This window comes from Haliotis cracherodii, unplaced genomic scaffold (genome assembly GCF_022045235.1).
Source record: "Haliotis cracherodii isolate W230 unplaced genomic scaffold, xgHalCrac1.p SCAF_17, whole genome shotgun sequence".
Taxonomy (NCBI): Eukaryota; Metazoa; Mollusca; class Gastropoda; order Lepetellida; family Haliotidae; genus Haliotis; species Haliotis cracherodii.
In genome coordinates this window covers 29368043-29383449 of record NW_027266272.1, presented here as the reverse complement: position 1 = coordinate 29383449, position 15407 = coordinate 29368043, and the positions used below count along the sequence as shown (strand labels likewise).

Sequence of the window (15407 nt, the reverse complement as noted above, 5' to 3'; positions counted from 1 at the left end):
TGCTACTTCTGCCAACATTGTGCGTAGCACCAGGGAGTCCGTGGAGTGACCGAGGGGGAATGTCAGTGATAATGCTGCGTCCACTTGGTCACAATGATTTATTTTGGGCTTTCATATCAGTAACAAATACCAGTCCCTGGATACTTCCCGGGCTTCGTCGGCTAATTGAGGTCAGAGTGTTAATAGACATTATTGCGCAGCATAGGTTAAACACGAGGTTGGAGGCGCTTTCACTTGTTCACCTGTGTGAGATCGCTTTTTTGTGCATTTTGTATCTCGCATAGCTGCTGACCTCCCCTGAAAGATGTCACATTCCCTCTGTCCTTGAGTGGGTTGTGTCTATCTATCTATTGTTCTCTGTCCCCACGACACTGCGCAGCAGCATCCAATGTAACACCAGTACGCGGGCATGACAAATGACTCGCAAACATATTGAAAGAGCACATGACATAACACAACACATGGCCACAACACATGATATAACACATGGTCATGACATAGCGCACAGGCATGACATTGACACAACACGTCATCACTCACAGACATGACATTGACACAACACGTCATCACTCACAGACATGACACATGGACACAACACGTCATCACTCACAGACATGAGAAATGGATACAACACGTCATCACTCGAGACATGTACACAACACGTCATCACTCACAGACATGACATTGACACAACACGTCATCACTCACAGACATGACACATGGACACAACACGTCATCACTCACAGACATGACATTGACACAACACGTAATAACTCATAGACATGACACATGAACACAACACGTCATCACTCACAGACATGACATTGACACAACACGTAATAACTCACAAACATGACACACGAACACAACACGACATAAATCACAGACATGACACATGAACACACGCGTCATAACTCACAGACATGACACATGGACACAACACGTCATAACTCACAGACATGACACATGAACACAACACGTCATAACTCATAGACATGACACATGAACACAACACGTCATCACTCACAGACATGACATTGACACAACACGTAATAACTCACAAACATGACACATGGACACAACACGTAATCACTCACAGACATGACATTGACACAACACGTCATAACTCACAAACATGACACATGAACACAACACGACATAACTCACAGACATGACACACGAACACACGCGTCATAACTCAAAGACATGACACATGAACACAACACGTCATCACTCACAGACATGACACATGAACACAACACGTAATAACTCATAGACATGACACATGAACACAACACGTCATCACTCACAGACATGACATTGACACAACACGTCATAACTCACACACATGACACATGAACACAAAACGTAATAACTCACAAACATGACACATGAACACACGCATCATAACTCGCAGAAATGACACTTGAACACAACACGTCATAACTCACAGACATGACATTGACACAACACGTCGTAACTCACAGACATGACACATGAACACAACACGCCATAACTCAGACATGACACATGGACACAACACGTCTTAACTCACACACATGACACATGACACATGAACACAAAACGTAATAACTCACAGACATGACACATGGACACAACACGTCATCACTCAGAGACATGACACATGGACACAACACGTCTTAACTCACACACATGACACATGAACACAACACGTCATAACTCACAGACATGACACATGAACACAACACGTCATAACTCACAGACATGACACATGAACACAACACGTCATAACTCGCAGAAATGACACTTGAACACAACACGTCATAACTCACAGACATGACATTGACACAACACGTCGTAACTCACAGACATGACACATGAACACAACACGCCATAACTCACAGACATGACACATGGACACAGACATGACACATGTACGACACCATGCCTGTGCATAACGCATGACATAATTCACCGACACAACACAAAAGCTCACTGACACAACTCACGGGGGACATACCTCACACAATAATACTGATGTGTTCTGGAAGACCAGCACATGGAAAGTATGTTCCTTTAATACATCTAACTATTCAGTGCGCACTATACGTCCTTCGTAGTTAGGCCCAGAACCTTTCAGCCGCCCTCGTATTGTATAGGAAGCGGATTATACCGAGTTGACCCGAATGAACGAAGCATCGGAAAACAGCACAACTGTGTGCCCAGAATGATGTAGTGTCTAACTTCTGACACAATACGGCGATTGACACATGACTAGGTGAAACCTTGGTTTCCCTTGCAGACTCCATAACATATTCATCTCCTCCTCAGCCACAGCAGTCTGCACGCCCCCCTTTTCAGATATGGGTCTCTTATATCTCGAGGGTTCATTTATAGAATTTTTTATTTTTATATTACTTTATACATAACATTAATCCATGACAGTGACACCCCACCATAGACAGTTTCCTTCCTCCCAACAAAAATCATGCGATGAATAGATCTTCCGGTTCATTGACACCTGATGGTTTCAACGTCAGTTACTCCTACGCGCGACATGGTGGGTTACTCGGGAATACGGCCAGTTGACAGTGACCAGTACAGTATGTGTTTGTTTCTATTTACCATTTTTGCCAATGTATGCCTGTCAGTGTATGTTACATTAGATTCTTAATGTTGGTTTTTCGGTTGTTGTTGTTGTTGTTGTTGTTGTTGTTGTTGTTGTTGTTGTTGTTGTTGTTGTTCAAAGTCGCACGCTGGGTGAACAATTACACTTCAAGGACATGAGTGATATTCTATTTTGTCCGGTAAAAACTCCCTTTCCTGAAGACATGCTCGTGTCTCAAGGATTGTAGACGCCATTTCTGCCCAATAAGAACACAAAGTGCTGACCTATTCGTTTTGAAGATAACCTTCTGGTGGGAAATATTGTTCTACATGGTTTAACTACCACGGTCTAACAAATGTTATCGAGTTGTCATGGCAGTTTACAAGGGAACGATATGAGTGAAAGGAAAAATATTACAGAGTCGAAAGTCGAAAGAAACGGAATATTTTTTTCGAACCCTCCTGTCGATGAAACATTCTGTTTCATGTACAAAGATCTATCTGTTTGTAGCTTCAGTTAAACGGCAGTATTTTGTATGTTGAATTGCAACGGGACCCAAAATCGAAAGTAACACGTATTTAATTAATACATCAATACACAATTGCTTTGTGCATTATACATCAGGAAATGTTATACGACATTTTTTCACCCAATCAAAACGTACAATTTTAGGAGCTCGTCATGTGTATTTCTTTATAAATTTATTTTGTTTACAGCAATTCTTGTTTCAGAACATCCACATTATAAAGCGAAGAATTATTTTAAACCTTCGTGAAGACAAACTTCTTCTTTTTACAAATATCCCCTCATAAAACATTCCATATTGTTTCTCTGGGGGATGGAGCAGAACATTTCTAATTCTTTGTTTTCAGAAGATCATATCAAACAATAACAAGCGAACAATCGAACACACCTCAGGAAAATTCCATGTTTTTTTCAAAACTATTTTTAAGGGCGTTAAAAAAATATTTTTGTTTCTTTGGACTTGGTAAGGAGAGAGGGAGAGTTTTATGTTATGTCAAAACAGTTTGACAAAAACAAAAACGAAATTTGACATTTGACATTTCTATGATTACATATACTCACAATTATCATTTATTCATTTATTTATTTATCTCTAGACTTACGCTTTTCTACACATCGCGACACTCTAGATATTATATTTTCAAGCAACAATTCTTTTGATTATCATTATTATTCCTCTAAGAAAGTATCGTTCACACGGGATGTTTTAAGTTACCGTCATGACCAGAAACATGTTGTTATCTTTACTAAACGACGACCAGAGCTGCATAATCCGCGAGCAAGTAAGAATCTCTTGAATGTTTCTAGTTGTTCTACTGCGCAGTTGATAGTTTACCTTACCACACCCTGGTTGTTCCCAAGACCTATGCTCAAAGGCAATCAGGGTGAATCCAAACAACGCGAAAGGTCCCCCGTTACTCCTCACATCGCCACCTGGTTAACGTCAGGACGAGCACCGGCCACAGGTGCAGGTTGTTGTGATAACCGGGACACACCAGACCCCGTGCAACTCCTGGTATTTAACTTCAGGCTTTAGATTCAGGCTCTTCTGCTCATTGTCACGCTCTTGCATGTTGAACAATGAAATCCCTTTTCGTTTCTGTGGTGAAGATTATGTTTATGTGTATATTATGAAATGTATTGGTCTTTTTGGCAAATTAACAGTACAGTAAGCAGGGAAAATACTTGTCATGTTAGACCCGTGAAGATCCCGGTTTGAATAGGTCTTCGGCAACCCATGCTTGCTGTAAAAGGCGACTATGCTTGTCATAAAAAGCGACTAAAGGGATCGGGTGGCAGGGGCTCGCTGACTTGGTTGATTCATGTTATCGTATCCCAATTGCGTGAATCGATGCTCACGATGTCAATCACTGGATTGTCTGATCCAGACTCAATTATTTACATATACTTATTATATAGATGGAAAAGTGCTGATTGTGGCGTTAAACAACAAACAAACAAACTTGTCGTCCCTTACATACATCGTAGACAGGCGACACACGCGTGTAAAACTATTTGAATTCAAATGGCAACGTGCTGACAGAACATGTCGAGTTGTTGAGATGAATACTTAACATAAACAGAATGTTAATATTTTAACAAATTTTGATTTCATCGTCTACCAGTTCACCTACTGACCAGGAATTTTTCACGCACAAAAATCCGTGAAACAAGCAATATAAAAAATAATGCTTTAAATACCCCTCTCCTCCCAAACCTCACCCTCCCATCCCAATAATCTGCGACGTGTTAGGCGACAGTTTAGCATCCTACACAAGATAATGGAACACACTGCCTGTTTATTTGGTGTCGTGCAAGGATTCTAGAAGGTTGCCTGTGACCAATTTACAATATGGCTGTAATTGTACCAGTATGTGCATTTCGTCCGTTTCCCATGGGCGTGGGATAAATCTTATTACCCTTTTGGGACGAATCACAACATCTGAAAAAAATTGTCTTGTGTTGGAGCGTGATGTAACAGAGGCATCGTGTTTTGCGCGTGAACCGGTATACTACTAAAAACAGTTAACGATGTTTTTCAGTGGTATAAATGACACACGTATTAGCAACATCAGCTGTTTAGTCTTCCATGTTTCTCTTAAGGACGGGAAAGCTTAAGGGACCGACTGTTTGGGACTTTATCCCAACAAAATAAATTGTCTCAAAAAATGCTTGAAAAAAAATTGTGACTCTGATAAAAAAAAGTAATTGTCAGCCACAAAAATTACATTGTTGCAAGCTGGGTTTTTTATATTTCGTCTCATTGTATTAATTTTAAAAAATATAGGGTTTTGCAACCCCCAGCACCAGCAGTACCCACACACCCACCAATCACCCAAAACATCAAATGAGCGGTTCCTAACATATAACTGACCTGACGGTGTTAGTAATTAATGAGCCACCAACAGTTCACACGTCTTATCCTGGCGACCCTTGGATTTATTTCATTACACTTAAGGCCATGAAAGTTTTGAAAAAAACTTTTTCTCATCATCATGGGCGTAATTTGCAGCATGCAGAGAGAAAAATATAATGTTAGGGGGAAACACATATATTGGTTTTGTCTGGCACAGAATCCGGTTTCATAATTGTCACGTGATACTGTGCGCGCCCCAGTCCCGAAAGTTATCTCGATACACATTTTGAGGAATCCGTGTTGGAACAATTGCTGGATTAGTTTCACTAGTTCACGTGACTATCTTTATTATTACACAAATCTGGCAACCGTAGTGGCCCTTATAAAAATGTTTCCCGTACCAAATTATGTACCTAGCTTCTGTTAACCATAAGAAGTCCTTTCTCAAATTCGACCGTCGTGTTTCAGGATCTATGTAAATTTGTCGGTCGATATGCGGTTAAAAGTGACTCACTCACTCACTCACTCACTCACTCAAAACAAACAGTCATCCCACGGTGAACCCTCTTTGTGCATGTGCAGGACTCACTAATCTCAGCTAGGTTCTGGACACCCAGCCTAATCCGGGATAGTTGTGAAAGTCACTGACATCAGCTGATATCCTGACGACGAACAGAATATAGCAAAGTCCGGAACCTCTGTCGAGCAGCAAGCAGGAAGCACGTAGTGAGCTTTGAAGTTAAGTTTGCTGAGGACTTCAATTAGCAATAGTGATGGCATCTGTTCAGAGGCACGTGCACTTTGGTGCTGATCAGAGCACGGGTGGCGCAGTCGTCTGAGGCATCGCAATCCACTGTGCGGAGTAGATGGTAAACTGACATTTTGTCCCAGAAAAAAAGTTATATTTATATCCAAAAATAAAAAGAATGGTGACCAGAACAATCCTTAATTTCAGGCCTAGAGCAAAGGCAATATAATATAGACTTGCCAAATCATTCTAGACTTGAGTTGGACTCCTTTCTCAAAACTGTCTTTAGTGTCTGGGAGACCGACTAAGTAATTGGGTTAGATCTTTAATATGGTGGGTTCCAATAGCACATTATTATGATTGGGGTTTGTCAGCACCAAACTCATGCTCGTGGGTTTCACCAAAGTGGTAGATGTGTGAAACCTGCATCACTTTGGGCACACATGAACACACAAGTGAAGAACTACTGTTCAAACGGCGTTAAACTAAACTAAACCTTCACTTCTGCAGATAAGAATGAATCAATCGAAGTTGAAATCACTGACTTCATTCCATACTTGTTACCGTTGATGTTCTAGGACATACACCGCTTCTTGGTGTAGTGGATAGAACGTCTGCCCGGAGAGCGGAAGGTCGGTGGTTCAATCCCCGGCCATGTGCAATAATATCTCACCTCACCTCACCTCACCTCACCTCACCTCACCTCACCTCACCTCACCTCACCTCACCTCACCATAAGAACGAATAGGTGAGGATTATAGCAATGTGTTGCCTGATTAAATGAGTGCGAAAGTGCCCCGATGGCGTGACTCGTCTGTCATGCTATCAACCGCTGATTTGCCTCGATATATTTACATGCGCCGTGAAATACCTGGAATAATACTGACCGTAAAACAACATTTCCTTAGACTTTTCTCACCCAGAATGATAAACAGTGATTTCATGACGGTTGTGGACAGTACTTGAAATAATTCTGATCGTGATCCCTCCACAATAGTTATTCATTGCCCGTCTGAAAAGGGTCATCCTAACGTCTATCTATATTTCTATACATTGTATACTTATGTATTTGATGTCGGCCCAACACGAACGACGGTGATATATAACCGCCACACAGCTACATCCATCGATTAATGCATGTATATATAGAATACAATTCAGATGTACACAAACATTTTATTCAGTAACAAGACCATAGGACTCTGATACATCATTCATACCACATCAACGATGCTGTATCGTGCAACTAATGGACATTAGATGACAGAAATTAGTTCCTCAATGTCTGAACATTGTGCGAAAATACATTTTTGTGAAATATTTATTCGATACTATCATTACGTCATTTCAAAGAATATAATTTGGTGATAAACACCACTAAGATTTGTAATTATTGATCAGCCTATCAGGTGGTGCTCAGAGATACAATTGATCGTGAACGTCATTTCACCTGTAATAGGTCTCTTGAAATCGAGATTAATTGAAAAAACAAATCAATGCGTTTGAGGTAAACTGTAAGCTTATCAACTTTATGAATAGGAACTTTATTAACCAATCTGAACCACACTATGGGCGAACTGGATTCGACCCCGCGATCCCAGGTTTCGGCCACGCTCGAGGGGTGGATATCTGCACAGCGTATTGCGGTGCCTCAGACGACAGTGTCATCCCACCTAATAAATCTGGAATCAGTTTTGGCGAATAATGGAGACTGGTTATTCTCTGGGGTAGACGTTTAATATTCAGTCACATCACTGCGTGTCAGCTTAATGTGGGCGAAGTGTTCGTAGTGACCATGTCGTTGCAGAGTTCATTAACATAATATTAGACCTGTCATGAATTCCGATCTGATACATCTTTATCAAAGTAAAGAAAGGTCATGAGATAGATGCCATTTACTTTTGTGAAGCCCTCAAGCTGGGGATAACCAAGGATCACGAAAAGGGCGAATATAGGACCCGAACCCTCGTTCAGCGGGTCCCGTCACGACTAAGGGACACAACTCTGTAAAGTGATGTGTGGCGCCCCAGAACACTATTGGAATTGGTACATACAGTGAAGAAGGTGTGAGCAGCAGCATTGGTCTTACAGCCACGTATGCCCGTGGGTAATACGGGCATATGTGCATATTCCAGAAATAAACCTACTTCAATAACAATCAGTAATGTGTATTTTCTGTGTCACTATCTGCAGTTTATTTATGGAATTGCATATTGATTGGACATGAATCTGACACATTTGTCTCTATCAATCTAGGTAATTGGCACCCAACCGGTCACTGCTTGACGTCAAGTGACGTATCTGTTTCTTTCCGTATATACGGCATGGGAAGTAGCCACACGTCACGCTTGTAATACACCATGTACATGGCAAGGCGACACATGGCATTGTGTCTGGGGAGGAGACTGGAATAGCCCGCAGATATTTATCTCGATAGCAACTGTACACAGCAAGTACATTGTCAGGGGAGGAGACGGGAATAGCCGGGAGAAATGTTTCAACGCTTCCAAATAGAGTGGATACCTTTCAAAGAATATTATTTGGTAATTAACACCACTAAGATTTGTAATTATTGCTCAGCCTATCTGCTGTTGGCGTGACTTGGTTGATATATAATTGATCGTGGTGGTCATTTCATCTGTACATATCAAGTACATTGTCAGGGAGAATAGTCTGGAGAAATGTTTAAACGCTACCAAATGGCAATTGTATGGAAGCGTATTAGTGCAACATATTAACAAGAAAATATAATCTATGTAGATGATGTTTTATGTGGCAGTAACACGCTTCCATACAATAAAGCTCACTGATGCTTCGTTGTTCTCCCCGTCAGCTTTCAGTGTTGAAACTGAAATCAATCAACATGTTGACATTCCGTATAGAGCTCCTCACACTGAAACCTATTGTAATAACACGCGATGATTTTGTTATCTTGACTCAAGGTCACGGCACATCTAACCTAACATCGGCCCCCTGTGTCTTCTATCCGCCGTGTCCGAGAAAATATTTTAAGATATATTTATGATTCAATTTATGATATCCACAAACTGAACTTTGTGAAACCTATAACTATTTAACACAGGGTTATATCACGACTTCGATTTTAAGACATCCCGATTCCATTATATCAAAAAGTGAGTTATTGATATGAAATGCAAAATGAATAAAACTGCGCCTCCTAGGCACGTGAGTCAGACGAACAGTGGGTCACACGTTCTCGGCGGCCTCAGTTACAACCAAACAAAGCTGTCGCGCTTATACATGATGCAACATGGCACACTGGCGACACCTTGCATCCCACACTTCCACATAATAAACTGAAGTATTCTGATACTCACACATCGACAACACACATTCATATTGGCTCCGTTTTCCAAATAGCTAACATTTAGCCATCGGAGCGCATTTAAATGGAACAATGATAATCTAGGCAGTTCATAACGGTAAATGTACAGCTGGATGGGTATGAGTTTGTGTTTTACAAGTTAACACATATCATGTTTCGTTCAAGAATGATGTATCTGTTGTTGTGGAAACAGTGACGTTGAAAAAGTACTATTTGTAATTAGTATCCAAACAAGCTTGTTGCAAATGTCTTAATCCTTATCCTTACTGTACATCTGACTTCTTTACCTTGTGCTATTTGTTATTCTTACTTCACACCTGGCTTCTTTACCTTGTGCTATTTGTTATTCTAACTGTACATCTGACTTCTTTACCTTGTGCTATTTGTTATTCTTACTTCACACCTGGCTTCTTTACCTTGTGCTATTTGTTATTCTCACTGTACACCTGACTTCTTTACCTTGTGCTATTTGTTATTCTTACTTCACACCTGGCTTCTTTACCTTGTGCTATTTGTTATTCTTACTGTACACCTGACTTCTTTACCTTGGACTATTTGTTGTTCTTACTGTACACCTGACTTCTTTACCTTGTACTATTTGTTATTCTTACTGTACACCTGGCTTCTTTACCTTGGACTATTTGTTATTCTTAATGTACACCTGGCTTCTTTACCTTGGACTATTTGTTATTCTTACTGTACACCTGACTTCTTTACCTTGTGATATTTGTTATTCTTATTGTACACCTGGCTTCTTTACCTTGTGCTATTTGTTATTCTTACTGTACACCTGACTTCTTTACCTTGTACTATTTGTTATTCTTACTGTACACCTGGCTTCTTTACCTTGTGCTATTTGTTATTCTTACTGTACACCTGACTTCTTTACCTTGTACTATTTGTTATTCATAATGTACACCTGGCTTCTTTACCTTGGACTATTTGTTATTCTTACTGTACACCTGACTTCTTTACCTTGTGCTATTTGTTATTCTTACTGTACACCTGACTTCATCCAATTATCTGTGTGCTACTTGTTATCTATTACCTGTTGTGAATGTTAATCTTCTGCTTATCACAACATATCATGTATATATACCTCTCATGACGTGGTTGTAGTCGCCCCATAGTCAGCTTGATAACGGTGGAAGAATCTCCATCTGCTACAAACCAGAAGTTGTTATCCAGAAAGTTGTACGTTTTTTCTGAAATACTCACCGACTTCCTGAATGCCAAGCAGCTCCTACTACTACTGCTACTACTACTGCTGCTGCTACTACTACTACTGTTTCTACTACCACTGTTATTACTACTACTGCTGCTTCTACTACCACCACAACTACTACTACTATTACTACTAGTACTACTAGTACTACTACTACTACTACTACTATTATTATTACTGCTGCTGTTACTGCTGCTACTGCTGGACTAAAGCTTAGACTATTGCTTCAAATGATCATGCAAATTCACATTTGACATTATGTTTTTCAGATTCCCTGCATGATGTGGCCATGTCTTGTACTGGTGCTGATAGCCCAGCTACTTCAGCCTGCATCCCCACAAACAGGTACGTCCCTTCCACCATCGCTTGTCCTGCAGCCTCATCCTCGATTATGAAAAATAATGTCTTCATCAGAATCTTAGTTAATAAGATGGCCACATCTCGGACTTATTTATTTCCATTAAGATCCACATACCATAAACAATAATATCAAAACCGGATATGTTTTACATACCACTCCAAAAATTGTCGATCAATAAAAGAAGTTCACTTTGTGTCTTAAGAGAAAACATATTTTGAGCCATCATCTGAAAAAAATAAAATATAAAAAATAAGAACAATATTATGAGTGCAGTTACCTTTTGCGTTTGAATGTATGTTGTAACGTGATGTGCTGTTAGTGTGCCTTATGATTGTGCAGCGTCCCGACTGGAGAGCAACCCGTGCACCAATGCCGCCACGTGTGGAGAGTGCATCAGAACATCGGCCGTGTGTGCCTGGTGCGCCTCGGAGGTGAGAGGAGAGCCGGGGGGAGGGGATGAGGACAAGTACCATACATCGGTCTCTCATAAAGACCCTAAAACATTACATTTTAAAAAATCCATGCAAGTCTAATAGTTTGGCGAGTCTAGATTTAGTCTTATTATCAGAAGACATCTTAAAAAATATAATTATAATTTCAGAAGATAAATGTTAGTCTACCATACACCATTTGTCCTTAAATATATTACCTTGCAATAGCGATGTTTTCAGTGTGATCCCTTACCCAGGGGTACTACAGTACAACTAAACACGAAGCAGTGTCCTGACATCATTGGTTTAATACAGCAACTACTTTTACTACCACTAAGTTAACACACACATTATCAAAATACGCATATATATATAGATATATAGATATATAGATATATATATATAGTTATAGATATAGATATAGATATATATAGATATATATAGATATATAGATAGATTCAATGAGTGTTCAGTAATAAATGATAACATTCTCTCCTTACAAGTGAAGCTTTACAAAATTTGAACAACTTCGGTGTGCATTTTTATTATACAATGCCGTATTTATTTGAAAATATATAGTCGATATTTCACTCACGTTGTACCAAAGAAATAATTAACCAAATGCACATCCACATGTTTTATTAATTTAATGGATGATTATGATCCAGCTATTGTAGAAAACTTGTTCAAATTTTGTAAAACTTCACTTGTAAGGAGAGAATGTTATCATTAATTACTGAACATTGCGTGTGTGTGTGTGTGTGTGTGTGTGTGTGTGTGTGTGTGTGTGTGTGTGTCAGATACTTTTACAACTCCAGTCACAGCTACGGTTTAAATACCCTTCCTGTGTAATGCAATATCCCGTTGTATCACACCAGCACACAATCGCCTTATCGAAATTTCCCTGTCCATGGTCTTATTTTCCTTACACCAAACTTTGATATGTACCTTTTGCATAGATAATGTTGTTCAAACAGATTATACGTGTAGCTACATGTGCTGTTAAGCAATTGTTAACACCATTCTTGCTAATGGATATTCTAAACATGACGAGACTATTTCAAGCAATAGTCGCATCCAGTTTATCTGAAACTCTTCAATCGCAGGGTTTGGACCAGTCCATATCCCGCTGTGACCTGCAGGATCACCTGCTGTCTTCAGGAGCCTGCAGGAAGGAGGACATCCAAGCCCCAGCCTCCAGTCTTAATGTCACTAAGGTGAGTGAGTCTACTCCCACGGGAGACAACAAGGTATAATGTATTTGTAATAACAATCACGATAATTATGATGATGATGATAATGATGACAATAGTGGTGATGATAATGAAGATACCAGTGAGGTTGCTAACAGCGAATCATTACCCCAGTCAACAGAGAAGTGTTCATTAAGCTTGCGTCCTTAGTTCGCTTAAGACGGCACCTCGTCACTGGAGGCGCATCAGGAGACGCTGTCACCACGTCACTCTAGGTAGGTGCAATATCAGTCGTCACTGTAGGCGCATCAGGAGACGTTGTCACCACGTCACTGTAGGTGCAACAGGAGACGCTGTCACCACGTCACTGTAGGCGCATCTGAAGCCGCTGTCACCACATCACTGTAGGTGCACAAGGAGACGCTGTCACCACGTCACTGTAGGTGCAACAGGAGACGCTGTCATCACGTCACTGTAGGCGCATCAGGTGACGCTGTCATCACGTCACTGTAGGTGCACAAGGAGACGTTGTCATCACGTCGCTGTAGGTGCATCTAGACGCTGCCATCACGTCACTGTAGGCGCATCAGGAGACGCTGTCATCACGTCACTGTGGGTGCAACAGGAGACGCTGTCATCACGTCACTGTAGGCGCATCAGGAGACGCTGTCATCACGTCACTGTAGGTGCACAAGGAGACGTTGTCATCACGTCGCTGTAGGTGCATCTAGACGTTGCCATCACGTCACTGTAGGCGCATCAGGAGACGCTGTCATCACGTCACTGTGGGTGCACAAGGAGACGTTGTCATCACGTCGCGGTAGGCGCATGTAGACGCTGTCACTTGGTTGCAATGGGTCGATGACAATACCATTGATGTCAGTGCCGTGTCCTCCAGTGTGTGTTCTATATTGTACTGTTGTTGTGTGCAGGACGAGCCAGTGCAGGGAGGGGACGGTACAGAAGAAGCTGTACAAGTGCAGCCCCAGGCTATCAACCTAAGGGTTAGACCCAGTGAGTACACCTCCAATATAAATGCACTGTGAACGAAATAATATAGGCTATTCTCAAATATATTGATAAAACATGAGTAAAAAATAAAGTATGATCACCGGTTCTTTCAAAATGCTACTTTTGGACATAAATACGAAATTGGTTTATGGCATTTTATTTTACTGTATTTTGAGAAATAAATGCATTTCATCACATGAAACCAGAAGTGCACTGTGGTGGTCAATATTGCAGACGAGGCTGTGAAGTTCAAGGTTCAGTTCCGGCAGGCCGAGAACTACCCCGTGGACCTGTACTTCCTGCTGGACATGTCCCACTCCATGGTGAAGGAGAAGGACGCCCAGACCAGGCTCATCAACCTCGGCCTCGCCATGAGTGAGTCCACACACTAAGCCTGTACCCAGCCACACACTGTACCCAGCCACACACTGTACCCAGACACACACTGTACCCAGACACACACTGTACCCAGACACACACTGTACCCAGACACACACTGTACCCAGCTACACACTGTACCCAGACACACACTGTACCCAGACACACACTGAGTCTGTACCCAGCCACACACTGTACCCAGACACACACTGTACCCAGACACACACTGTACCCAGACACACACTGAGTCTGTACCCAGCCACACACTGTCCTCAGACACACACTGTACCCAGACACACACTAAGTCTGTACCCAGACACACACTGTACCCAGCCACACACTGTACCCAGCCACACACTGTACCCAGCCACACACTGTACCCAGATACACACTGTACCCAGACACACACTGTACCCAGACACACACTGTACCCAGACACACACTGTACCCAGACACACACTGTAGACAGCCACACACTGTACCCAGACACCCACTGAGTCTGTACCCAGACACCCACTGAGTCTGTACCCAGACACCCGCTGAGTCTGTACCCAGACACACGCTGAGTCTGTACCAAGCGAACACTGTACCCAGACACACACTGAGTCTGTACCCAGACACACACTGTACCCAGAAACACACTGTACCCAGCCACACACTGAGTCTGTACCAAGCGAACACTGTACCCAGCCACACACTGTGTCTGTACCCAGCAAAACACTGTACCCAGAAACATACTGTACCACTGTATGTAACTGCATGTGGTAAATCACATACACTGTATGTAACCAGCATGTGGTAACTCTCATACACTGTATGTAACCTGCATGTGGTAACTCACATACACTGTATGTAACCTGCATGTGGTAACTCTCATACACTGTATGTAACCTGCTTGTGGTAACTCACATACACTGTATGTAACCTGCATGTGATAACTCACATACGCTGTATGTAACCATCATGTGATAACTCACATACACTGTATGTAACCAGCATGTGGTAACTCACATACACTGTATGTAACCTGCATGTGGTAACTCACATACACTGTATGTAACCTGCATGTGGTAACTCCTATACACTGTATGTAACCTGCATGTGGTAACTCCTATACACTGTATGTAACCTGCATGTGATAACTCACATACACTGTATGTAACCTGCATGTGGTAACTCTCATACACTGTATGTAACCTGCATGTGGTAACTCACATACCCTGTATGTAACCTGCATGTGATA

At 41.5% G+C, this 15407-nt stretch overlaps 1 protein-coding gene across 1 annotated transcript in view; it reads left to right on the top strand.

Moving 5' to 3' along the window:
• LOC139465047 (integrin beta-PS-like) overlaps nt 1-15407 on the top strand; it is a 44373-nt gene that overhangs the window by 7763 nt on the left and 21203 nt on the right. The window contains exons 2-6 of the mRNA XM_071246741.1: nt 11060-11135; nt 11491-11582; nt 12689-12799; nt 13708-13789; nt 14021-14161. Coding sequence (XP_071102842.1) covers nt 11069-11135; nt 11491-11582; nt 12689-12799; nt 13708-13789; nt 14021-14161 — 493 coding nt within the window. The 5' untranslated portion in view covers nt 11060-11068. The remainder of the gene's footprint in view (nt 1-11059; nt 11136-11490; nt 11583-12688; nt 12800-13707; nt 13790-14020; nt 14162-15407) is intronic.